General features: G+C 43.6%; 3 protein-coding genes across 3 annotated transcripts in view; 2 read left to right on the top strand and 1 right to left on the bottom strand.

Annotated features, from left to right (window-relative positions):
* Window positions 1–10,358: 10,358 nt before the first annotated feature.
* LOC130588366 (cytochrome P450 2D17) lies at window positions 10,359–20,352 on the top strand. Its single transcript, XM_057389300.1, has 9 exons — window positions 10,359–10,865; window positions 13,114–13,285; window positions 14,008–14,160; window positions 14,792–14,952; window positions 15,070–15,243; window positions 17,041–17,182; window positions 17,783–17,970; window positions 18,916–19,057; window positions 19,192–20,352. The coding sequence occupies exons 1-9, from the start codon at window positions 10,653–10,655 to the stop codon at window positions 19,368–19,370; spliced, it is 1,524 nt and encodes a 507-aa protein (XP_057245283.1). The 5' UTR covers window positions 10,359–10,652; the 3' UTR covers window positions 19,371–20,352.
* A 601-nt stretch (window positions 20,353–20,953) lies between these two features.
* Window positions 20,954–23,108, top strand: NDUFA6 (NADH:ubiquinone oxidoreductase subunit A6). Its single transcript, XM_057389308.1, has 3 exons — window positions 20,954–21,133; window positions 21,313–21,428; window positions 22,579–23,108. Exons 1-3 carry the CDS (start codon window positions 21,010–21,012, stop codon window positions 22,708–22,710), a joined length of 372 nt encoding a protein of 123 aa, XP_057245291.1. The 5' UTR covers window positions 20,954–21,009; the 3' UTR covers window positions 22,711–23,108.
* A 1,622-nt stretch (window positions 23,109–24,730) lies between these two features.
* Window positions 24,731–26,748, bottom strand: part of SMDT1 (single-pass membrane protein with aspartate rich tail 1) — a 2,568-nt gene continuing 550 nt past the window's right edge. The window contains exons 2-3 of the mRNA XM_057389317.1: window positions 26,219–26,359; window positions 24,731–25,022 (exon numbers count right to left, since the gene is read on the bottom strand). Coding sequence (XP_057245300.1) covers window positions 26,222–26,359 — 138 coding nt within the window. The 3' untranslated portion in view covers window positions 24,731–25,022; window positions 26,219–26,221. The remainder of the gene's footprint in view (window positions 25,023–26,218; window positions 26,360–26,748) is intronic.

Genomic DNA, 26,748 nt, shown 5'->3' with positions numbered 1-26,748 from the left:
CCCTTAGCCGCTGGAGGATGGCACAAAGCCCTCACCCTGCTCTTGCTGAGCCCTCTGGCTGCCCCACCACCTCTCATGGGAAAGTAAAGCAGGGTTTCACCCAAATTTTTGCATGCTTCTGCAGGCTGAGGAGAAACCATCCTTTGTAATCTGTAGGACAGAGTCAGAACAGATAATGAAGAAGAAGAAAGTTTCTCAGAGGAGGTTTTTACAGTCTGATTTTCTGGCAGGGATGGCAGCACTGCTGCCTGCCTGCTACCCCCGTGGAGAGAGAGGGCTTGATGCTTGTTTTCATCGGCTCTCAACAACAAATGAGAGGTGAATGTATTTGCACTCTGAATGCTTTTTGGTGACAATTTTTTTTTGTTATTTGGCTTATTGTATGATCTGCAGCCTTTCCATTCCCATTGTTCTTCCAGCTGAAAATTCCTGTGCTGTGTGACGCGGAGAGGGGGCAGCTCTAACCTGAGGATCTGAAGCCATTTTCCCAGAGCAACCAGACAGAAGAAGACAGCATGATCAGTATCAGCTCTCATGCTCACAGCAGAGACCACAGAATTCAGCTTGGCTTGGGGGCAGCTTTTCCCTCTATCTTTGTTCCCTGCGGCACCACAAGCAGCAAGGTCTGCTTGTAGGAACCTATGTGGATTCTGTTTCCCCAGGTGCAATCAGGTGGTGGGATCCATTTACCACAAAGCTGTCAGCATAGGAGGTGCCCTTCGCTATCACATTTAAAAGACTTGCACAGGAAAACAGGTAGCATTAGAAATAGTTGTTGAATTTTGGTTCTGAGTGCAAAGGTTATCCCAGGCATTAGGCCTAASTTCAAAACACAGGGAACACAAAGCAAGAGCTTTCTATTTTGAAATAGGCAATAAAATGTAATTAAGTAAATAGAGTAGCTGAGGATTTTTACTAGGCCTTTCCCTCTTTCTGGATATGAGACAATATGTTTGATCCTGGAGTACCACAAATGAGAAAGAAGCTGCAGAAAGGCATTAACTTACATATGTAGTGCCTGTGTTCAGTCCACAGGAGAACTAAGGTTTGTCATCTCCATCTGTGGCATGGCTTTGAAAATTTCCAGGTTTCCATGCTTTTTTAAGCAACCTAACATAAAGTTTCGTAGTGTTATTACCTCAAAAGCATTAATTTTTCATGGTTAGCTCAGCCCTGTATGTTGCTGGTGCTCAGCAGCACCTCCTGAACTGCAGGTTCCAGGCCACACAGGGAACCTGGGGTTCAGCAGGTTTAGGAAGCTGCTGCTTCTCTGCAGGTGGGTAATCTGGTTAAGGCAAGGAATTTGCTGTTTTGCCATCAGAAGGAGAGGAGCAGGTCCCAAAACCTCCCAGGGCGTTCCCTACTACTCACCAGCTGCACAGTAGTGTGATGTCTCTCAGCATCTATCCAGTCTTTTGGTCAGCTTAAAAATCACAGAAGTACTTTCAGTTTCCCTCGCAGCCACCACCTTTGATCCTTCCTCCTTCCTGTGGAAAGACCACTGTTCACGGATACCTCCTGAGTAAAAGTGTGTGAGTATTTTTGTTGACACAAAACCACAATTACAAATGAGTGCAGAAAAATAAGTTTGTTATATRTGGTTGCTTTTGAGAGTGTAGCAAGTACTACTGGCAGAATTTAACCTACAGATCATTTGGGAGGGAGTGCCAAAGGTAACGGACCGACTGAATGCCTGGCAGTAAGATCTTCCATAATTTCTAATTTCTATTTCACTCCATATGCTCCCACTGTTATTAATTCATCTGTGGGCACAGCTGAGCCAATATTTCAAATCAAAAGTTATTTGGGGGTTTTCTATTCATTAAAAAAAATACACATTCAGAGTTCCAATGCACATTCGGATTTGTGAAGCATAAACTATCATTGGGAGCATCACACAGAAATCAAATATAAGCAACTCATTTCACTGTCATAGTAACAGCAATCTTCTGTCTCCMGTACACTGAGAGAAACTTCTAAATGCTGACTTGTATTCAAGTAATTGTTTATCCTGACAGAAAAAGTGCAGATAAAACCATGAAAATTTGTTAATGAGAGCTTGATATTGCATTATTTATGAAAATAGCAAAATAATAAAGTCTGTGCTCTAACATGCATATTTCTCAGAAATTATTAACAGAGGGTTTAGATCATCAAAATTGTATGTTTGACTATTTTCAGTTTAGTGCATTAATATCATCTGGGTAAAAAAAGCTGGGACATATGCACATTTTATTTTTGATGTTAAAGTTTTACTTTATTTTTGGGTGTTAAAGTCTTCACTTTCAGTTCTGCTGCTCATCACCTGCTCCTGCCTTCATGGACTGCTGAGCAAAGGGCAGAATTCAGGAGATCATGACTTGTCTGACAAAACAATTTTCTGTTTGTGCCCTGTGAGCAGCAGCCCAATCTTCTTCTGCAGTTAAGCCTGGCCTGTCACTACACATGCCTTTGCCAGTGACAGTCCGCTGTCCAGACCATGCTGTCTTTTCCACTGCTACCCTCCTCCCCYTGTATTTCTCTACCAGTTACTACTTTGTCTTGTCATTAATTTCTGTCCCTAAAAGCTCCTCATGTGCATGTGAGTAAGACAGGAGCATTGATATTGTTGGGATTTGTGCTGATTTTTTAGTGAACAAAGCCAGAAGTGCCTTTGGTTTCCAGAGATTGCCAGGAGAATCTGGCAGTGGTTTGTAGTGGCTGGAGAAGTATCTGTTGTCAGGGCACTGTCACTTGTCCCTAGCAGGATGTGCCCAACCYACAGGGATCTCCCACTGCACACAGCATCAAATGCCTGATCTGGGGGCTATGCAAGGTTACTAATTAGCTACAGCAAACATCCAAGTGCACTAAACCTGTGTTCACTGTCTTTTAAGCTCAGGAGAAATTGAAGTGTCACTTCTGCCCTGCAGTGTTTGTGCCACCCTTTGAAGGGTGGGTYGCCCCTATTGCATAGGCAGTCTGATGCCAGGTGGGCAAAAGCAATGTCTCGGTTCACTCAAGGGGTTACTCATGTTTGATGTGCTGTGCTTTAGTTCCCCTACAGTTTAGTCTCAAACTCATGGGAAGCATATACCTGCTGCCCTCCCTCTGTAGAGGCTGGCACAACRGGGCCCCAGACTTGGCACAGCTCTACTGCTTCTGTAGAATCCGCTGGCAGAATGTGTCTGCCAGCCCTGGCCTAAGGCAAACACACTAAAAGGAGGTGTTTGAGAGGCCATGTCTGCATGCCTTGTCACACAGGGACAGGTCAGCTAATGCATGTTATCCTACGCAAAACAGCTATGCAAATGTGGCAGCATGAGGGGAGAAAAGGGGTCCTGAAAACGTGGCAGCATGAGGGGAGAAAAGGGGTCCTGAGCTGAGTAACAGCACACTCTCACAGTGGTGAAAACGTCTGTGTAACTTGAGTGAGGCAGGAGCTAACAGCATGCACCAAAAGAACCGCTGTGACATCACCATCGACATGCTTAAACAACGAAGTAGATAATGCGCCACTTTCCCAAGACAGGAATATTTTTACTCTTGCCACTGGAGCAATCACAGCCACCAAGCCAGCAGGAAGGTGATGTGAACAGAGATAGTCACTTTTACCTTATTGACAGTAAGGAAATTGTAACAGCGAGTGTACTTCAGAAGTAATGCCTCTCTTCATCTCCTCTTTCTGAGATGTGCTGAGCACATGCTGCTCTGAATGCTTTCCTGGGAAGCCAGGAATGTTCAGCAGCCATCAGACACAGGCTAATGAGCTTGGAGTGAAAAGTGAGAGAATTACTGCTGAAACCTGAAATCTGACTTTCCTATGAGGAAACAGCATCACCTAAGGTTATTTTGCCTGGTCCTGTGAACCATAAGCACAGGAGAAAAATGTAATTCTCTTTATAGCCCTTTATAGGGAAGATTAGCTTCCCTTTTTATTTTGATTCATAAATAACTGAATTGAGGACCTAACTATGAAAAAGTAGCATCCCTGACTATCCTTCCAAGACATGGAAACAGCCACAAAATGCTTCCTGTGAAATACTTCCTCTGCCAGAAGAAAACAATCATAGCTAGACACTTCGTGGAACAAAAGGGAGTTTTCAATTTACCTATTTTCATCTCTATTCTGAGATCTTTGGTAACCTATCTCTTCACTTTGTAATAATTATGGTATCAGTACTCATTAATGTCTTCTGCACCGAAATTTGTAGATTTTTTATCACAACTGAGTAAACAGCTCCATTAAACACATTTTACAAGCAAGGAATTGGAGCTAACAGCCAGCTGAGTGCTTGCCTCTAAGTCACAAATCAATGGTAGAATCCAAACCAAGATGCTTTTGTTTGTCTGGCTTCCAAAACATGGATTTAATCACACCATTATTTCCAAAGGTGTCCACTGATCTCATGTTTTAGGAAAGCAGTATGAGTTTTTCCAGACAGATTTAAATACATCTTGTATGGGAAAAAAAATTAATAATAGGATACTTTAGCCAGTGGCCATACCCAAAATTCCCCTGGATGCTCTCATTGCAGCAAAGCCCAAAGGTATAGGTATTAAACCAAAAATGAAAAGAAAAGTAATATATTCACAGCTCCTGAGAAGCTTAAAAAGCAAGAAACCAAAACCAGCAGCTGAGAGAAATCAACAGCCTATGATATTGGGGGCGTAAGCCATATTTTTCTGACAGTTTCACGAGAAAGTGTGAGTCAAGGCAACAGCTGCCAGTCATTTTCCGAATGAGCAGGCATCTTCCCAGAGCTCAGACACATCACAAAGGTTTAACGGAATCTTCAGGAGGCATTTTGAACAGTGCTGGTACCACAACCTGTGTGAAGCAGCACCTTAATTCATTACCTCCCCATGCTGTGCTTAGAAATGGCATATACTGAACTGTTTGGCTATCAGTGAAATAACAGTGGGAACATTTTGGCCTGTGAGAACCTGAACTTGAATTTAGTCATTAAAACCAAGCCAGCTTGTTTTGATCTCTGCTTAACACCAATTAACATGACGAGGATACTCTGGTTAGGGCCTGTAACTACCCTGGGCTTCCCGAACCGGCAAAACCCTTGCTGGGCAGTGTTACATGCAAGTGTGAGCTCGATCCTGGGTCTTCTCAAGCTCTGTGAAATGTCAAAGGAAAATAAAGCCATTCTGCTCTTATAATTTTGATTTTTCAGCCCTTACTGACAAAGGCTTTTCTAGGGGTGACATCATCTCAGTGACTGCTTTATTCATCCAGATGTTGACACTTGCAGCAATTGCACAGCTCACACTGCTAAACTGCTCACAGCATCACTGGATTCCATCTCCTTGACATCTTCCAGCACCAGCACAGAATTGTCTCTCTGGGGAGAAAGAAGGCGCCCAAGACATGCTTTGCTTTCAGTGCCAAGTTCAGAGTCATTGCTTTTTCAAGGGAAGGGACACATAAGGGGATGGGATGGCGTGAGAGGAAATTGCTTGGGAGGGGATGGGTGAAAGAAGTAAGCTCCAGCTACAACACACTTTGGTGAAAAGTGACCTGGTGTGATCGATATAGGAAAAAAGGGAGGAAGCCATGGGGAATTTAAGGAAGAAAAGCCTGATGAACAGATTTCTTTGCAATGTGGGAAGGTTGGCAGTAAGTCATAGTAACAGTAACTATGAAAGACTTGGCTATTTCAGTTCTGCTGACTGCTTTATTATGAACAAGCTGTTAGCACAGTCCATCTTAAGGCTGTAGAAGTACTTCCAGTGTTTAAAACTCCCATCTGAAGGCCAAGAAAGTCACAATGAACCAGCTGAGACTAAAATTTCTTGAGCTGGGGTTATGCTTCAGGCTAAATTTGTTTGGGAACATTCAGCCAAAAATTTTTTAATCCCTTTCTAATGGCTGACATAGTTCTTAGAAATCCATTGTTTATCTGACCTTCTCCTAACCCATTAGAAAAATTTCTGGTGATATTTTCCTTTCTCAGTTTAATGCTTTGAAGCATTACATGCGAAATTTGGCAGGAGGCAGTTTTCTGTTAGGAAGACACATTGCACCAGCTCTCTAAAACTGTGCTCAAACTTGGCTACGTTACAAGCACTTGAAAACCCAGTTTGCATGCGCTTGATAGAGCTCTCAGTTTTCCATCTGAAATTCCCCCAAGATGTCTGATCAGAGCAGGTGGTGGKTATTGCTGGCTGCCAGGGGCTGCTGAGGGCGAATGACAAGTGTGAAGCTGGTCTCTGCCATGCACAAAATGGTCAGGGGGAGAGGCCATCCGAGTGAAGGCAAAACATGCAAAAGAGAGCTCGTGGGCTGAAAAAAGGAGGTGGAGGAAGGACCAAAAAAATCTGGGACTGGGCRGGAGACTGTGTTTTCTGTGCCGAGAAGAGGCCAGCAAAGAGGAAAGGTTTCTGGGGTCTTCTCCAGCCCCAGGTCTGCTGTAGCCCGAGAGATGGACAGCCAGGGAATGAGAGCAGCAGGCTTCACACTAACCATTGTTGTTCCAAGAAGCTTTGCTACTCCAGAATGAGAAATTGCTGAGGTTTGGGTCCATCTACAGCTGAGGTGTTAAGGGGAAAGCAGTCAGTCTGCTGGAACTTGGACAAAAAAATTCTGAAAGCTCACAGAACATTTCGTGCTATGTGACCAGTGCTTCCTGGCTTGCTCCAGGCTTGAAGAAAAGAGGGAGGGAAGGAAGAGTGTTTCTTTAGCCATTGGAAAGTTTTCACTGCACCTCTATGGAGAGAGGACTATGTGATGCTGAGAAATTACTGAAACCGAAGTTTTCATGAACAGGCACTAATCTGTGACCTGCGTGTCCAGGGTGCCAAAGGTGTGATCCCACAGGAAGATCTGCAGAAACTGCTTTCAGCCTCAGCTGGGAGCTGGGCACGGGTCCTGGGCAGATGTGTGTGGCAGCTTCTAGACTTTTTCCCTCAGGTACCAGCACTTAAAATGTCATTTGCCTTCACAGGTGGCATCTCAGAGGGATGCTGTGGGTATGACTGCCTGCTCCTCACCCATGCAGGCACTGATGACCATTGTGGAAAAGCCCATTTAAACCACCTTTATGGTCAGGTGTGAACAGTAGTGGCAAAATAGACTTTGAAGACAAATGCTGTAATTAAAACCAGATTAGTAAGTGATCATCATCTATTCTGTGCACTGAATAAAGGGAGGGTCCTTCAAAAAGGAAATATAGCATGTAATTGTAATTAAATGTGGTCTTACGGACAATACGGACAAAACAACTCAACTAAAACTGCCTAAAAGAAAAAAAAGGCAACTCCTGCATTATATGATTATAATAAGATAATAATCTTATATTAGTGTTGTTTTGCAATATTAATTGGTCTTTTTCTTAAACCTGTCTTTGTGTTTGTATTTCACTATCTTCAGTCAAGGAATGGTGATGTCTGCATGCAATTTCTGTAATTTCACTTAGCTCATCTCTTAATTGACTATGCACAAAGACATGCAACCAGCACAGGGTGTAAGTAGCTAGCTAAAATTAATATGTATGGATTTGGAAGGTTTTTTCCCTGACTTGAAAATTGCTCAAAATATTACTTTATTGAAAAGAAATGCAAATGAACACCTTTCATTCTTCAGAAGAATAATTACCCTTTTCTCTTTCTCTCAGAAAGAGATTTGTTGTCTATTGTTTCTTTGCTGGCTTTGAAACTGTTCTTTTGAAATTACAAAGCTATAGCACTTGTTCCACTCCTTTGCAGAACTGGCAGTCCATGCTACTAGCCAAAAGTGGAAGAGATGTCAAGTTTGCAGGAAAGGATCATTTACCACGTGACTTTTTGGAAAGATACAAACTGTCTGTGTCAGTGTAGGGATTTCATTTTCTTTAGCTGATGCATTTCTCAGGTTGCAGCTTTGTCACTTTATGTCAAGGTGAACCACCAGAAGCAGAGAAGCTGGAGAGTTCCTATTTCATTAAAATTAAATCCACTTCCTGAATTCTGATCAACCAGCCTTGTTAAAGCCCACAGGTGAATGATGGGAGTCTGACAGCCTTTGGCTCTAGCAGCCAAGGTAAGCAAAGCTGAAAGGACCCAGGTGCATATTTTTCAGCTGAAGTTGACAGAGGTCAATCTCAAAAGGCAAGGTAACTTCYTTTTACTGGTGGGATGATCAGGAAATGTCCACTGACATTCTTGGGACCATATTTCCCATCTTTTTACTTATCATCTGAGTGCATGGATCATGAAAAACAATGTGGGAGGAAGCCCTTGCTTGCCTTTTATCATTCAACCATCTCCTGCTCAAACCAGTCCACTGAGTAGGAAGCTGCTGCAGCTCTGTCTCCTGAGACCTCACGCTAGAACTCTTTAAAATGTGGCAGATACTCAAAAGCCAACAAWCTACCAGGCTACTCTGCAAATGTACTTCAGCAATAGCTCTTCCAGGCTGCACTTGCCAAGAGTGMCCTCTGTCCCATCAGCCATGTTGTTAATAATCTAAACTTTATCAGTCCCAGCATAGATACCTAAGGAATGTCACTAGTGATCRTCTTATCAGCTGGACTCCGTACTGCTGATCCCACTTTTTCAGCCCCACAATCTGAATGATCATTCACCTGCTTTATYATCTACCTTGCCAGTCTGTATATCATTGATTTAGCTACAAGGATACTRTAGAAACTGGTGTTAAAGGCTTTATAGTGTCAAGGAAATAAATGAGATGCACTGATCTCACACTTTGAGGAGGTGCCCTCGAAGAACAACCAGCTCCCCTGGGCCCCTTTACTCTCCAGAGCAGTTTCCTTTGGGATCCTGCTAGGGAGATCCCTAAATGAAGTGAAATCTGCTCCCCTGAAGGCAAGGGCAGTAATGCTATTTGTACCGATGATTTCTTGCAGGGTTAATATTTCACAGTTTCATGGTTGCTGCAGGCAAACTTACCCTTGATTATCATAACCTGAACCAATTCTTCCTATTTTGTGAACAGCAAACCCAGCACAGCATCTCCTGCAGCTGTCTTATCAATTACCTGTGTCACGAAACTATCTTGGGCATGCTTGAGAAACCACCTATGCCTGACCATGCAGCCCTTCCAGTTAAAGCACTCGTGAATTAGTCCTAAGGCCTGCAATCGTGTGGGATGGCTCTTTTGACTTCCCCTTTGTCAAGAAGCCTGCAATGAGTGCCTTGCAGAACATTGCCCATGGAGCTTTGCCACCTTCTCCTTGTCCACAGGCACTCAACTGGCCCCTCAGCTCTCCCATGGCTAAGGTCTGGGTTCTTTTCTATGCACACCACTCCTCACTGTTTCCAGCCTGTGCTGAAGACACAGGCCCATCTGTGGCAGCTCTCCAGGAACATGAACAATCCTGGCGTGCCTCTTTAACTCAAAAGAAATCACGATTCTGCAGTYGTCAGTGGGCTGGTAATTCCCCCAGTTGTTTTCCATTCTACATGTTTGTTAACAATTACTTGAACCTGAACCCTTAGTCATGATGCTTTCAAAGCAGGATTCTGCTGTAGAGGCTTCAGCAAGGTAATCTCAGCGCACAGATAATGAGTTCTGAGGTGCCTCCCCTCCCAGGGGAAGGGCCATTTGAGGTCCTGGCTGCACATCAGCACCACCTGCACAGCATTTGCAGGTTCATCATCGCTTTGTAGCCTGAGCTTTCCATCACTCTTACAGCAACTGCTCCATTAGGAGTTTTTCTCTGATAATGCTGAGATCACAGATCAAGCTGTGACAGGTTTACTACTTCTTTCTATCTAGAGCTGACTGTCCTAAGAGCAAGGTTTATTGATCTATGATGGCAGAGATGCCAGGAGCACACAGCTCTGCTGCTTTAGGAAGTACTTTGACCAACTCTGTGATTGTGTTGGCATTACTGCTGCCCCAAAGGCTGGAAATTTGAGGCACCTTGTAATACATGGGATTTCTTCCTTGTGGCTGGGAATTCTACAAAAGCTGAGGTCATTGTGCTGACTGACAGTTTGAGTTTGATAAAAATTTTTAATCCTAGAAACATAAATAATTTTCAAAATCTCAGGTGACTGTTTTAGGCTAATTTCTGTAATAAATGTTTTCTGTAAGGGAATATTTGACCAAACCTGAGGTTTTTCAAGTTCCTGTGAAACCTATTCTTAGCCTGCAAACAGAGACCTGGATGATCTRTGTTTAGGAGCTGTTTCTTCCTTGACTTGCCTGTACTGACAAGAAAGTGACACACTTTTAAACAAACTCTTTCCAAATCACCCCATGAGAATGCAGCAGGACTGGTTACTTTTTATTAAGTTCTCCTTGGCTGTGGGAGAAGAAAACAAACACGTAGAAGTCAGCCAGTCCTGCCCTACTGAGGGCATCATTGGCAAGAGCTACCACTTTCAGCAGCAACAGAGAGACCTCTGAGCTCTGGCTTTGGAGTAATAGGAGGGGGAGGAGGAAGGAGGAATGACCCTCATAAACCACTCCCCTAGGGCTGCACTGGGCAGAGGAGGAGTTTACAGTTTGAGCCAAGCTTAACGTTCAGAGGCCCGGAAGTGCAGGGAGAGAGGAGCAGCAAAAAAAAAAAAAAAAAAAAGACAGTGAGGGAAGAGGAGAAAACAAAGAGAAAGGGGTGACTGTCTGGGCAAGAAAGTGAAAGAGAGGAGAAAAGTCAAAAGGAGGCAGAAACAGCGTTGGGTCAAAAGAAGAAGACAAGGAGTAGACAGGCTACAAAATGGCGTTGCTCCTGTGGCTGGGGTCCCAGCTGTCATCCCTCTGGAGCAACGTCTCCATGCTGGCAGTTTTTCTTACAGCTTTTACTTTACTGATTGACTTCATGAAGCGCAGAAAGAAGTGGAGCCATTACCCGCCAGGCCCAGCATCGCTGCCATTCATCGGGACCATGTTCTCCATCGACTTCCGCAACCCCCACTTCTCCTTCAGTCAGGTGAGTGCCAGCCCCTGCAGAGAAACACTCCGCAGGCAATCCACCACGGGCCCAGGAGGGGTGGGTCACACCCKGTCATCAGCCACTGATACATTACACAGAGGATAGGAATTTTCAGTTCCCCTGAAGTTTCTAGATTGAGCTTAAAGATTTACTAGCAAAAAAGATAAAAGAAAATGTAAAAGTATGCACACAGGATTATATATGTAGCTGGAAATGGTGGATAAACAGATGATGAAGAATATAATGGAGTTTTTGGCACATTATATAACAAGAGACAACAGCACAAGCCCAAAGGAAAAGTTAAAGGAAAGGTCACCTGTAATATTGAAGCACTCAGTGAGTACCACCCCAGAGACACCTTTAGATGACCCTCTAGGACCACAAAAGAACTTCTAGTAGAAAGCAGATGCATGCAGATTAGTCCTAGGAAATGTGATGTTTGTCTGAGCTAGGAAGCACATTGCAATGAATGTGTATGGTAATGATGGAATAAATACCATCTTGTAAAGTTTCATAACACATTCTGTTAGAGAAGTCCAGTGCTGCAGTAAAGAATGTCTGCTTTCTAGTACTTTAAATTGTGTTAGAAAGTTTATTTTTGGCCAATTTCAGTATCACTACCCTTGCACAAAGCCGAAGGGCAATGCCCTCTCCACAGTCCAGGATGAAGCAAGTCACTGCCTAAGGACACTGACCTGGCCTGCACAGATGAAGATATAATCCCACACCAACACTTACCAATCTCCATATCCCCATCTCTCTGTGAGCTCAGTGGGATACACCACTGTGCCCCTGGTGATAGGTAGATGCTGTAGAGCTGGTGACCAGCTTGGGGGCAAAGGAACAGGGGTTGTATAAACAAGGGAAGACAAACAAGGATTTCAGGCTGGTAATGTGGCTGCAGGAATGGCAGGCTTCCCTGTGAGGTACTAAAGCATGCGTGTAGGCATGTGACAGTTTCAGTTAAAGAGATCAGCTTGTGCCCAAAATCTCGGYGTTCCTATTCAAAGTCAGGGCTTAGCTTTTCTCAAAGGAAAAGCACAGCACAGCTTGCAGCAGATAAACCACAGGGGTTTTGTGCTTCAGCTTGCAAACTCTAAAGGCCTCTTTTCTAGGACAGTGCTGTTCAGCTGTCTGTCCAAAACCTGCCAAATGAAGAARCTAAATATAGCATTTATATTACGTGCTTGCAGGTAGTCCAAAAGTTTACCATTTTCAATTCATATCATGTCCAGGTCATGCTAGCCACAATCTTGACTAGTAATCATTTTTAATGAAGTATTTCTAGTGCCAGTGAAGTGCTAATTCCCTTTTCAGTCAGTCGTCGTGCAAACACTGTATTAAGTACTTCAATTCCTTGCAATTCTGCTGCAGTGCAGAAATGAAGAATCTTAGCCTTTTAACCAAAAAAAAAAAAAAAAAATAGGAAAAAAGAGAAAACTGTGGGGCAATGCTACTACTGCACTTTCTCTGAGCAACATGCTCCTGAGCTTTGTTCAGTGTTCCTAAGTAGCAGGGGAGCTTTGACCTGCCTTCCCCGGAGTCTATGTCTGTTTAAAGGGCTTGTCTACTTGGAGAAAACTTCGCTTCATGGCCAACTCCCATGGTGAGTGTATGGCTGACATGATTACCTGTGCAGCTATGACAGCATTATGTTGCTTACAGGTTACAGCAGGTGTAGGGTGTGTGCCAGTTACCAGTCATACTAGATATGTACACTCTTTTTAGGGAAAGTTAACCTGAAACTCCAGTGTGGAATTGCCTTTTCTGAACAAGTTTCTGGAAACCTGGCTCTGAATAGAGCTTTAGGAACATACGCATCTTTAAAAAGAAATTATGTATCACCTTATCATCAATATTTCCTTCAGTAGAAGTAGACTAACTCAAAACGTACTTAGTCTTTCAGATCAAAATAAATAGAAATATTAGCAAATAATTAATTATTGGTCACTCAGTCTTTGAAAATCCCCAAAAATGTTCTTGACAAAATCAAAAGTACTTGCACTATGTTCATGGTAACAATTTGGCCAGGATAGGCATATTCTAAATTTTTCTACTTAYAGAGTATTGATTCCTGCTTCAGCTGCTGCATGGCACTGCTCTGAGCTGTTGCACTGCTGAAGATCTCTGAATAAAAGCACCTCAAAGATCACTAAAAAGTAAAGGCCCTAAGGAAGTATATGGTAATATTTCTGATGTTACACTCAGCTTGTTTTTAGGGACATGCTTTTTTTTATCTTGGCAGCTTCAGAAAAAGTTTGGAAACATCTTCAGTCTCCAGAACTGCTGGACCAACGTGGTAGTGCTGAATGGGTATAAAACATTGAAGGAAGCCCTGGTCCACAAATCGGAGGACTTTGCTGACCGGCCATACTTTCCAATGTATGAACATATGGGCTATGGAAAGAATTCTCAAGGCAAGTCCCATGCAAATGGACATTCCTTTCTGGCATTAGCATGAGGAGAATTGGGTAGAGGCAAGATTCAGTTTGGTGCACCTTCTCATGTCCCCCTGTCAACCTCCTTGTGTGTCTGGCACCCTTTGGTGGCAACAGACTTGGATTTGATTAAATGTGGGCTCCCCTTAGTGGTTGTAGTACAGCTCCAGCAAGCACACACCTCTTTAGCTGTGTAAGGATGCTATGAGTGGTACAACTTTCTTTCCAGCTCCCAGCATCCACTGATTATTGCTTATGGCGCTAATGTAAAACAAAATGCTTATGCAAAACATTACTTGCAAGTTGTCGCAAAAAAATATGGTGACTTTGATTCAAGACAGGGTATTATCCAGCATCCTGCCCACWTCACATCCTCAGCTCCTGTGCAGTGGCACAAGCTGCTTCCCAGTTCACACAATCTATGGGAACAGTGCTGAATGGTTTGAAGGAGTGGTTCCTTTATCCCTAGCAGCTCTTGTTCCTCCCATTGAATCCCCCCATGCCTTTGCTAGCCATGCACAGTTATTAGAAGGTGCAGTGATCCATTTCAGAATTACTGTATGAACAAGCTGCACAAGGTCTGACTGTTTCATCTATTCACACAGACCTGTACCTTCAGACTCACAATTGGTGTTCTCTAGCAAAATTTGTTYAATGTACAAGTCAGATATCTCACATTTCTTGCTCATCCACAATTCCAGGGATTTCTACATCAAGGTACGGGCATGAATGGAAGGAGCTAAGGAGATTTACACTCTCTACCCTGAGGGACTTCGGGATGGGAAAGAAAACCTTGGAGGAGCAAGTGGTAGAGGAAGCTGGATTTCTTTGTTCTGAAGTCAAGTCTAAAGAAGGTTTGTGACATCCACAAGGATGGGGAAATCACAGAAAAGGGGAATACAGTGATGCAGAGAGAAGTAATACTACTTCTCTTGTTTGCCAGTCTTGTTTGCATGCAGTGCTCTCTTCTCATGTCAATGCAGTTTTTCTAGTCTATATGCATTCCTTGCAGCCACTTGTGTGTTATACAGTGGGGCTACTGTAACTAATCCATTTAAAATAGTAAACAAATAGAAAATTAGAAATAGAGAGATAAAATAGAATTATTCCCAGAGCTGAGTAACTTTAACCTTTACCTTTAACCTGAAATTTAGTGGAACATATTGATATTATCATATGCAATAAAAGTGCAGCTGAGAGTTCACAGCCTGTCATCTAGACACAGAACAAAGTGTTACCATCAAGTCACAGAACAACCCTGCAACTCAGCTTTTCTTGAGACTTTTCTCCTTTAAACACACAGATCAACCAACTATTAGTAAGAATGAGATGATCTTCACCTCCTRGTATGACGCTTTGAGTGGTTTGGGGGCTTTTTCTCCTGGTGACATCAAGRAGGCATTTGTGTATTCTCATTGCTGACAGATGACATCCAGCAACTTGGTGTTGGTGAGCTTCATTGTTGGTCTCCATTTCCATTTTCAGGTAAAGCTTTTGATATACATGTTCTTCTAAATAATGCAGTCTGCAACATGATCTACGCCATTGTCTTCGGAGAGCGTTTCAACTATGGTGATGAGACATTCAAGAAGATGTCACAGTTGCTTAAAAATTCCCTGAAAGAGGAAACTGGATTCCTGGCTACGGTAAACCACAAGCTGTCCTCTATTGCTTGAGAGAACTGTGGTTTCCATAATTTTTCTTTTTYGCATCACATAATACCTTCTCTCTCTTTCTTTCTCTCTCTGGTTCTCACACCCCAGCTTCTGAATGTGGTGCCCATTTTGATGCGCATCCCTGGACTACCACAAAAAGTCTTTCGAGCACAAAAGGAGGTAATGGACTTCCTAGATGGGCTCATAGCTAAGCATATGAAGACCTGGGACCCTGCTGACACACGAGATTTCACCGATGTGTTTTTAAAGGAAATGGAGAAGGTAGGGTGACACCAGCAGACTCTCTGGAGCAGTTTCTTTGGGGCAGTTTCTTTGCCTGTTCAAGCTTGTGAAGCTGACTTTCCTCATAGAGGTGAATAAAACCTCTTACCAAGTCATTTCCTACTTTTTTTCATTTCACGTTGTATCTTGAGAAGGAAGATGTTCTTCATGCCATAACTTCTTTTATTGTCTTAAGACATCCTGTTATCTGCTGATATTCTTGTTTCTATTTTTTACCTTCACATTTCCTTCAGAACCTAGCAACTTCCTTCTTTCCAGCCTACAACAATTTGAAGGCTTTTAAAACACAATGATTGAGTCCTAAGTTTGCACCAGGGAACAAGTCAACGTGCAAGATTTGTGTAATGTCAGTGCCTCAATGACTGATGCCTCAAAATCAGTTACAAAACTGGAGCAACAGACTGGCTTTTTGGTGTCATTGTCCCATCCGTAGCCTGTCTTTAAACCAAGTTATGACTTGAAACTACAGTGTTTCCTTTGAATTTCTTGCTAAGAACTTGTTCCCTAGATACCAGAGGAAGGCCTAAATCTGAACTTCACTGAAATTAAAAGGAGTCTTTCCCTCTATTCAGTCAGGCACAAAGTCAGTACAAAAGCAAAGACATTTGTATGAGTCTATCCATCCACCATATGTTTCTGCATGTGGAGTCGCTAAACTTCAAGTGCCAGATGAGCAACATAAGCAAATGCTGCTTGCAAATTGCTTCCATCATCCAAGTCCTCAGGCTGGACTGCTGCTCTGCACAACAAACCCTGCCATGCTGTGGTTGTTGGGCACTTCCAGCCCATGTGTTGCCTCTGCAGCTCACATGGGCAGAGCACATGACCCACATTACTCTGCACTGAGCAGTACAGCTAGGGGATGGATGTGAGCCTGACCATGATGCATCTTGTCACATCTCTTCTGTTCTCTAAGGTCACCTGATAAGCCAGTCTGATAAATCCCTCACCTCAGTTAACTTTGGCCAAGTCAGTCTCAAACTCCCTTGTCTGAGATCTTTTATTGGAATAACAGTTGAGTGTTAAATGCATTATTAATTGCTATCCATATTACAGCATAAGAATAACTTAACAGAAGCTAGTCCCTAAGAAAGCGAAGTATAAAGAGGATTAGAAAAGACAAGCAGATTCACTCATGCAGAGAACTTGTCATATCTCATATGCTAACAAATTTGAGCTCAATTAGCATTTGGATGAGAGACCAGTTTTGCTGAAAGTGGTGTTGCAGACTTAATAGGCAGCAATAATATCCTGACTGGGATTTTTTTTCCCAGTTGTAAGAAAATGTCAGGGCAAGAGCAGTGAGAATCTGCAATGCATAGCTAGATAACTCCCTCAAAATAATGCTAATTTTGCATTTGCCACATCAATGCAGCCTCCTCTCTACTCTCCTCTATAATCTGATCTCTTTATCATCTTATCGAACCTGAATAACTGTGTTCCACGTCCTCTGGGGGAAGATGTTGTGGCAAGTGGCAGGGGCTTGCTGTCTGTTTGAGCTGAGAGCACAAGGTGTTCACTTCTGTCCTGAAGGCAGGTGTAGCACTCTTCTTGGAATATATTGGAGGTGGTTGAGGACCTTCAAATACAGGAGGTAACAGAGTTGTAAAGTACATCAGTCATGCTTTGACTGTTGCCTGTGTTGTGCTCTACTCTCCCAATGAAAAACAGGAACATGCACACAAATATGGATCTAGTGCTTCTCAGTACTTCTCTGGACAGTGGTCTTCCAGCAAATACCCCAGCTCCAGTAACCCAGTTGTTTGCTCTCCACAGGGTAAGGAAGCTGAAGAGAACGGTTTCCACTATAGCAACCTTCGTCTGGTGGTCGCAGACTTGTTTACAGCTGGTTTTGAAACCACTTCCACCACTCTCCGGTGGGGACTGCTGTATATGCTTCTCCACCCAGAAATACAGAGTAAGTCAGAAACTTACAGAAGGGTGGCCTCTTTCCTTGAAGAYTCATTTTTGTGCAAGGAGGCTGAACATCTCTCTATGGTTCGGGGATTTTGCAATGAGAACAGCTATGGTGATTGTTGGTCTAGCAAAAACCTGGAAAAACATTTCCCAAACAGTTGTTCTGATGGGGAAGGGGAGGGAAGCCCTGATAAAAAGATTGGAGTTGGAAGGGCAAGTTCACTCTCGCCTTCATTTTGAGAGCTTCACCTGAGGATTTGCAGTAGTCAGTGTACCCTCTTCCAGTATTTGGAGTAAATGCTGATGGGTTTAAATTCTCTAATGGTGCTTGGCCAGGTAGTCTTCAAGCTGAATACAGTAAGGTAGCATGTCAAGTGGCAAGGCCTTTATGAAAGTTATTTATTTTTTACTGTGAGTAAAAAATAGTTATACAGAGACTGGTGAACTGAAAAAGGCCTTCCCATCTAGTTTCTGTTCCTGTCTCTTAATTGCATGTCCTGCTGTTGCAGTGTCTACAATCTCATGCAGCCAGTCTTCAGCTTGTGCTAGTCTCTTCTGGTTATCTAAAGGTCCTCTAATTCCTTATCTGTTCTGCTTTCAGAGAAGGTCCAGGCAGAGATTGATGAGGTGATTGGCAGAGAGAGACCCCCCAGTATGAACGAYCAAGCAAGCATGCCTTACACTAATGCTGTGATCCATGAAGTGCAGCGCTGCGGTGATGTTGCTCCTGTTGCGCTACCTCATATGACATACCGGGACACCAAGCTGCAAGGCTACTTTATTCCCAAGGTGACTGTGACCAGATAAGCAATGCAGCATCCTCTCCTTCTGTAGATGCCACGCATGGGGTGGGGATGATCCTATCTAACTCGGCAGTCTTGCACGTCCAGCCCCAGTTACAGTCACTGTTGAGCCCTGAAATAGGACATTTTGAAATGCTAAATTCAGGCAGATGGTCATATTTGTGCTCTAGGCTTATGCTTATTGTATTGAAGCCCGGCTGCAATGACAGATGAGTGTAAAGGTTTCCTTTCCTCTCAGTGAGCTGTGATATTCACTGCCTGTGTTGGAAGTAGCCTAACAGGCTCTCTRGAGGCATTCAACACCAGCTTGCCGGCTTTCCTGAGATGGTAGTAGTTAAAATCTAACCTCTGAAGCTACTCAAGTGCCATTGTCATTCAGACCAGTTCCACTGTGACTGCCCTGGCAGCAGGGGCAGAATTCAAGACTGGGAATTTTTTTTGGGGGGGGGGTTTTGGGTTTTTTTGGTAGCCTTGTGGTATCTCCTCTGGTTTAGAACCTTGACATGTGAAACAGGAAAGCTTTTTTATTTTCCATGGTCCCTGTGAAAGTTGGGCTTTGAAGGCTGTCAGTCAGCTTTTTCTCTGCTGCTATAAAACAAGTCCAGGAGGATATGAGAAGCAAAAGCTGTTTCCACTGTGTAACCATGAAATTGTTATTTGCATGCAACAGCCTTCATAAGGATACMAATTGCAAAAGTTCAGATGCTTCAGAGTGTAGGGCAGGCACTATATGCCATTGGAARAGGGCCCTGCTTTGCCTCTGCTTGAAATAAGATGTAGAAGTGGAAATGAGTGCCTTATGATGAGGCACCAAACAATAGCTGCTTATTAGATGGGAGGCACAGACTAAAGAGGRACCAAAACTGTTCCCTTGTGCCAAGGTAATGCTGCTGTTCTCACCTAAGTTGTTTCCTCTTGTGGGGGAGTGCAGGGGACAACTGTCATCGCCAACTTGTCTTCCGTGCTGAAGGATGAGACAGTCTGGGAGAAACCACACGAGTTTTACCCTGAACACTTCCTGGATGTGAACGGGAAATTTGTGAAACCAGAGGCCTTCCTGCCCTTCTCAGCAGGTAAAACTGAGGGGAGAATCTGGCTGCAAGTCAGAAGCACAGCAGGAGAGTGATCTGCTCCCCGCTGCGACCATTCCAGCATGGATTGGAGTATTGCCCTCTTTGACAGACACTTTCTACTACCTCTCTTGCAGGTCGCCGTGCCTGTCCRGGAGAACAGATGGCCAGGATGGAGCTCTTTCTTTTCTTTACCAGTCTGCTGCAGAAATTCACTTTCGTGCTCCCTGAGGACCAGCCCAAGCCACGGCAGGATGCTCACTTTGCACTGACAAACTCCCCACACCCATTCCTGTTGCGAGCTCTCCCAAGATAAAGTGCACACTGCTCTCTTTTCACTCACAGATCATTACCCACCTGAATTCTGTCAGAAACATTGCAGGTCTAGGCAAGATCATGCTGGATTCCATCTCAAGTCTGTGCAGAAGGCCACATCTGTGTAAAGTAAGGATCTAGCCCARTATCTTGTTTAGCTTAATTCTAGTTGTGGATCTCGAATCAGACAAGAGGGCTTCAGCTTCAACAAGGTGACATTTAAATGTAGTTTCAGAGTAGTGCTCMTGAAAAATCTTACCTTCTAAGACATGTATGTCCTCTTCATTCCATCCTGTTTATTACATTCTCCTGTTGTTGCACAAATATTGTGTTGTTTTAATTTGTAGCTTCAAAGAAAGTAAGTTTTTAATCCTGACAACCCTTATGCCATACTATGACTTCAGTAAGAGGAAATACCAAAGAGTACATAAATAATCCAGATGGTGTTTCAGCCACAAAAGAAAGTAATTTGTGAAATACAGAAATTTCTATAAATACATTTAAAGAGAAATCCTGTTGTTTAGATTTACTATCTCCTCTAATTAAAACTTCTAAAATTTTTTCGCATTACATAAAGTCAGCTCTTGGGCAGATTTGGAACTCACAAAGGGATGGAATTATACTGTTTGAAACTGTATGGACAGAGGTTTCAGAGTTACCTTTCTCTTTCTTCCTGCAATATTCCTGAMAAACTGTTTTGTAAGATATAAAAATATTTTGATGTTTAAATTAGTAGTAGCTGCCTTAGCACATCTAAAAAGACGATAGCACAAAGGAGCGCCTATGTATAACCACCACTAAAAAAAAAAAAAAATCTGAGATCGCGTGCATGTGTGCACTAGTAATTTTGTGTAATAGTAATTTTGGAAGCTATGAAAGCTTGAATTATGCAAATATTAACATAATTAAGATTAATTTCAACAGAACTGCACATTTATGCTTTTCATCTACAAAATAACTTGAAAGAATAAAAATTATGTGAAATGTTCTTTCTTGCCCCTCCTCGTTGTAATTGCTTCAGTCCTGCTGTGCTACTGCCTCTGATACTCGCCCGAAATCTCTCTCCTTTTCCCCAGCACCACACCTGGGTCTTTCAATATCCTTTCAGTGTTACTTKTCTGTCTGTTCAATGACACTGAACTGAACGTGTTTGGGTCTGTCGTGGCCGGCACATACCTAACAGTGTTTAAAGAGAATTTAACTTCACAGAAGGTCCCGGCATTGGTGCATTTGGATAAAAACATGGGTGTAGCTAGAGTAGGGGCTATCTTGCTAGCATGCAAGAGTGCACTGAGAGGAAGTCCAGCTGCACGAGCAAACACCGTCCGATTGCGGCGTTTCGGGAGCAAAGGAAACAAATAGCTCGTTCCAAATCCCAGCCCGAGCCGGGCCCTGAGGGCGGARCAGGCTCTGAGGGGCGGGGCGGGCCCGACGGCCTCGGGAGGCGGGACCAGGCACGGCCACGCCCATCATTGATCGCACCCCCTCCATAAACAGCAGTGATTGGCGTGTGYCTTGACCAATCGAGTGGAAGGCCGTGCGGCCTGAAGGCTAGAGTGGCAGCTCAGCCGGCCAATAGGAGAAGGTGCCGTGCCCTGCGCGTAGCCGCGGGCGGCGGGGGAAGCGGCGGCGGCAGCAAGATGGCGGTGGCGGGGAAAGGAGTGTCGGCCGCCGTGAAGCCGATCTTCAGCCGAGACCTGGGCGAGGCGAAGCGGCGCGTCAGGGAGCTGTACCGGGCCTGGTACCGCGAGGTGCCCAACACGGGTGGGTGAGGGACGCGGGGCCTGCCGCGCGGGCTCAAGGTCGGAATGACATTGGTGAAGCCGGCGGGCGTCGCACGAACGAATGATCGTGTAGGGATTTGTTAGGYTGAGTTGCACCTTGCCGGTGGAAAAAGTGCAGAGGGACGTGGATGACCGCAGTAGGTGTTGTGTTTCTCTTAGTGCACCTGTACCAGCTGGACATCACGGTGAAACAGGGGCGWAACAAGGTGCGGGAAATGTTCATGAAGAATGCCCACGTTACGGATCCACGGGTGATAGACATGCTGGTTATTAAGGTACAGTTACTTCTGATTTGTTGAAACTGTGGAGAATGTAGATAATTGATGGTATGATGGAGGAGAGGAACAACTTTGTACTAGCTTGTCTGTGGAGGGGTTGTCTCCTGCAGTTGGATTGGTTTAACTCTGTCAAGAAACCTGTTGATAAGGGATGAGTGTGCTTTAGAATTCAGCAAGTGTAYGTCAAGCAAAGTGGCAGTTTAAATATTAAGTTTGTTTATTTATATTATTGCCTGCTTGCTTTTTTTAACAGCAGCAATGAAAGAAAGGGGAGATAGGTGTTGCTTGCTAGTTTACTATTACAAATGAACTTTCTGCCCTCTATAGTACTTCCTTGCATTGGCAAATGGTTTTCTTCACTGATTCCGAAACATATATTACAGTGTCAGTACTTGGTGGGAGGCTGGTTTTGTGTGGCAAAACACCCCAACTGTGTAACACATCTGGTTGTGTCTCAGAGAGACATCYCTGAGAGATCTGTCTGGTTCAAAGCAATAATCAGCACACCAGGCTTCAGAATGCGTCTGAGCAACAGTAACTAATGCATTAGAAAACTTTCAACCAAGGACTGCCATTTTTGGTTTCTTGCATTTGAAGACAATTATCTGTCTTTACATAATGAAAATATCTAGAAACAGAATCCTGCATAGTATGGCAGGTGACAATTCCAGGCACTCTYATTTTGCTCTGTGCTACCATCCTACAAAAACCAGTACAAAAGACTGAACTCATGAAGAAGTTACATATCTCTGGGGCAGTGATTCTGATGCAAAGCACTTGGTATCAGTGTATCTTACAGCTAAAGTGTTGCTGTAAACAMTTGTTCACACAAATTCAGTAGAGGTGCTCAAAGTTAGGAATGTTGTGTAGAATTTTGTGGGAGTTGCTGGTCATGAGAGAAACAAGGCAGTTTTAAGAAGGGGATAGCTGTGCTGCAGAGACAACAACTTAAATCCCAAAGCAGGAATGGTTTATTTGTGTCATAGTGCAGCTGATGCATGCAGGCTGTAGGASGACAGAATTGTTGATACAGCTATTTTTTACTTGGGTGTTTCTAAGTGCATTCAAATCATTTTCATAGTAGTGTGTGGTTAGACTTGAGCTCTTAACTGAAAACTAGTCTAAAATTCTTTTGTTTTGTGTGCAGGGGAAAATGGAGCTTGAAGAAACCATTCATGTCTGGAARCAGAGGACTCATGTCATGAGGTACTTCCATGAGACGGAAACCCCGCAACCTAAAGACTTTCTGTCCAAATTCTATGCGGGCCACAATCCCTGAGAAATTGACTTTGTGTGTTCCTGCCTTATATTACAAATAAAGTTCTATACAATAGAAAAAAAAAAAAATCCAAAGAGATTCTCTAGCATATTAGGAGCCTAATGACTAGATGAATCCAGAGCATGTGCAAATGATGATCTGTTTGAAGAGCTGTAATTTCCTAGTTTTGCCAGTGTGTATTTTCAGTGGATGGCATTTGTGCCATCACTGGCCCTGGCGTGTTTCCTGAATAACCGCGACACATCTTCGCTGTGGGGCTTTGTGCTTAGCCTGCAGCCCAATCTATGGCTGGTAGCTCTGTGAGGAAGAGAGCTGGCCTTCAGAAAAGCCACTGTACTCATTGAATTATTCTTGTGCTTATCTGTATTCATGGAGTGTCTTTAAATTTCATGCTATGATTTTGTTGACCTTGTGTTTTTTACTGGACACTAGTCTCCTTAGTTCTTCAAGAGAATATATAAAATCCAATAGGCAAATAAAGCCTTGTGCATTAAAATAYMAGCAGAGTTTGTTTCTCTGCTGTAAAATTAAATCACCTGGAAAAAGGGGGGTTTATACTCTGTTTTCTAGAATAGGAAGGCTCTGTAAGAGCTTCTGAAGCATAGCAGGAGATAATGTCCTACTATCACCTCCTCCARTGAAACAGGAATTACTGGATTCCATTTGAGAAGGGTAAAGAAAATTTATTCTTTAACCAATCAGAAGAGGTTTTCAGCAGGTAACTTGGTGCTGGAGCTCCCCTAGATGTAACCAGTACTGGATGTTTGTAGTACACTCAAACTTCTTTTTATCCAGCCTAAATAAACTTTTTATCCTGCCTAAATACTGGGGCTTTCTTCCCCATAGRAGGACTGTAACACAGCACTCCTCAGCACCTTGGGGCTTCAGGGGTGACATGTTTTTAAGGACAGAGTTGACACAGGAGGAGCCCAGGAGAGACTGTGGGACAAAGCGACAATAAGGAATTTGGCAGCATATAAGACAGAAAAGGTAYRTGTTTGATTYCCAAGAGCAGATGAACTGGAACAACCACTTCTCAGGTAGCTTTGGGGAAGGAGGGGGCCATTCAGATASCAAGTGACTCAAGACCTGACAGCTGTCTTCAGCTACAGCTCTACTMAGATTACAGCTTCCCTTTTCTCAGTGGTCATGCTGGAGTTACTGAGCAAACATGAAAAGCTGTGCCAAAGAATAAGGGAGCACATGATAATGTTGGAACTATACACCCTGCCCAATGTGTGCAACATTAAAAGWGACTTTTAACAGCAACACCAAAAATGAAGAAAAGTGGGCAGCCAAGAGAAGAGKCAAGAYCTAGTGACCAGAAACCATGAGACACTGGTGAATTGCTGGCTTAAAAATAAATAATTGACCAGCTTCTCAAGGTTTCAGTCTGAGAAAACAGCTGGTCTGATGTGACTAAAGATCTTCTTCATATGCTGTAACAGCAGAAAATACCTTTTAAGTGTATTAGACAAAGACTTAAATGCTATAGTTAACATTTCAATGAAAAGAGGAGTTAAAGTTTGTATACAATTAATAAAACAAGTATGTTAGGGCTGTTTCAGAAGGAAATACTGAACAACCTTGGAAATACTAAGTACTTGGAGCCTGTGTTCAGAGATTAAATGCTATAAAACGCATGAGCACGTTCACTTGCCACTTGTGATCTCAACTTTCTAGCCAAGCCACTCAAACTTTTAGCACTGTGATGACAATATAGCATTTAAGCTTCAGTGAGGTGAARGTAATAACACAGCCCCCATCAGATACACCTGCTAGGTTGCTGAACCACAGTGCCATTGTTCCCTCCATTCTTTAACAGGGCTGTGTTGTGGGGCTGCAGCTTCCCCTTGSATTCCTCATGTCCTGTAGATAAGCACTGAGCTATTGAAAGGACTCATAAGAGGAAGGAACTATGAGGAGAGCCTCCCTACTGGAACACACATACAGAGGTAGAAAGGTTAAGATTGAAATGCTAGGACACAGGCAAACAATGTATAAAAACACAAGACCAAAGTTGCACATGTCAATCTCTTGATCTTTAATTGTTTCCCATGTTGCTAATTAAAGGCATCCCAAGCAATCTTGGATGAGGTGAGTGTGTGTGTGTGTGCAAGGATGCAGGGCCTCTCAAGCACTTCCTTCAACCCTGATCTACAGATTTCCATCCCAGAGATGTGTGGGACACTCACTGGCAGAAGGGGATACAGAGCCCCTTGTCCCATTTAGGAAGGACAAAACACAGGTGACAGATGTTGGAACCATTGTKTTGTCAATGGCTTTTTCCCTTCTGTTCTTCTGTTACAGTGCTGCAAATAGAAAAACAAGCTGTTAACTCTTCAGATACACTACTGAGCTGTAGTCTGTATCCTCCTCCCAAAAGGACACTTTATGGGGTTTATATAAAAGGAAATTTCCAACAGGCCTGTGCAGTCTCTACAATCTTTGAAGTCTTAGTTTATAGTTGCACCGTGCATGCTGGAAAACCCCCTTATCAACTGGAATACATCCACCAAACTGATTATAAAGCAACACTGTTTACAACAACTTCTCTAAAACAGTTTCTTTGTTCTTATAAAGAATAAAGTACACCCAAACTCAAATCCTTACACAAGGGCAAGCCAAACAGAGTAACATAAAATGGTAGTAAGCCTAGCATGCAAAAGTGCAGATAAGGCTGAATTATTTCCACTCTTCCTTTCTACAGTGAGACTGAATGGTCCAGCTACTCCAGAGATCAGTGCTGTAATACCCACCAGACAGTTTGTTCTGATGGGTTCTAGAATTCTTTTAAATTGTTCACCTATATCAGAATTTCAGACAATAAATAATTTTGTTTTARAAGAGTAGTTCTGTGAATTAGGAGAAGACTTTWAAACAGGTAAACAAGCAGAACAAAAGCAYAGAATCGTTTAGGTTRKAAAAGACCTTCAGGTTCATTGAGTCACAGTTGTTAACRCAGCACTGCCAAGTCCACTYTTACATCCTTAAGTGCCTCATCTACACCTAGTTTAAATACCTCCGGGGCATGTGACTCCACTGTTTCCCTGGACAGCCTGTTCCAATGCTGAACAACCCTTTCTGTGAGGAAATGTTTCCTAATAGCCCATCTAAACCTCCCCTAGCACAACCTGAGCCCATTTTTCTCATCCTATCACTTGTTATTGGTCAAAAGAGACCAACTCCCACCTGGCTACAGCTTKCTTTCAGGTAATTGTAGAGTGTGACACTGAGCCTCCTTTTCTCCACTCGAATGCAGTTTTTCCAGTCTCTAAGAAATGCATGGTGTGGAGATTGCACCAGTCTGGCCAGATACCAGTCTGGCCTACTCTGATATAAAACAAAAAAGTTCATAGCCAAAGGCAAATCTGTGTCTGTGTGTTTAACTGCAAATGCGCTTTTTAAGCTGTTGCTGGCTGTATTTCCTTGGCTGAGATTCCCCTCCCTGCCCCAAGCYAAACGGGAAGCACAAATAATTAGATTGCTGGTGTAGTTAATGATATACCTTTTAATCATCGTCATCGTCATCCTCCGGGACAAAGATATCATGTTCTTCAAGTAAGGCTGCAAAATTCTTACTGATCTGAGTACCAACATACAGGAAAGGGATCACGACGCTGAACACTCTAAGGAGGCCGAAAGGTGTCTGGAAGGAGTCGATTGGAAAAGTGAATCTTTACCAGCAAGTGGCAGTTTGGCTGAACCACCCAACTCCCGGCTCCACAGGAGCGCGGAGGGCCTGGGAAGCGGCGGGAAGAACGCTTTGCCATCCCTAGAGCCAACCCCAGGTCACGGCATCGCGCTTTATTATAGTATTATGGTATTATAGTATTATAAACACTCCCGCACGGGCGAGCAGGAGCCCGCGGGAAGCCGGAGACAGGGAACACCTGTGGCTTACAAACGGGGAGAGGTGGTCACCGGTGCCAAAGGGCGAAGCGCAGGCGGATACTGATCTCCCCCTTATACCGCAGCGCTGCCCCGCTCGGGGGGACGCGGGGGACACGGGCCGGGTCAGGCCCGCCCGCTCGGGGG

The sequence above is a fragment of the Malurus melanocephalus genome, unplaced genomic scaffold (assembly GCF_030028575.1).
Source record: "Malurus melanocephalus ecotype Western Australia unplaced genomic scaffold, MMel_1.1 scaffold_17, whole genome shotgun sequence".
NCBI classification, from domain to species: Eukaryota; Metazoa; Chordata; class Aves; order Passeriformes; family Maluridae; genus Malurus; species Malurus melanocephalus.
The sequence above is the reverse complement of the archived record's forward strand: the minus strand, read 5'-3'. Positions and strand labels throughout refer to the sequence as shown.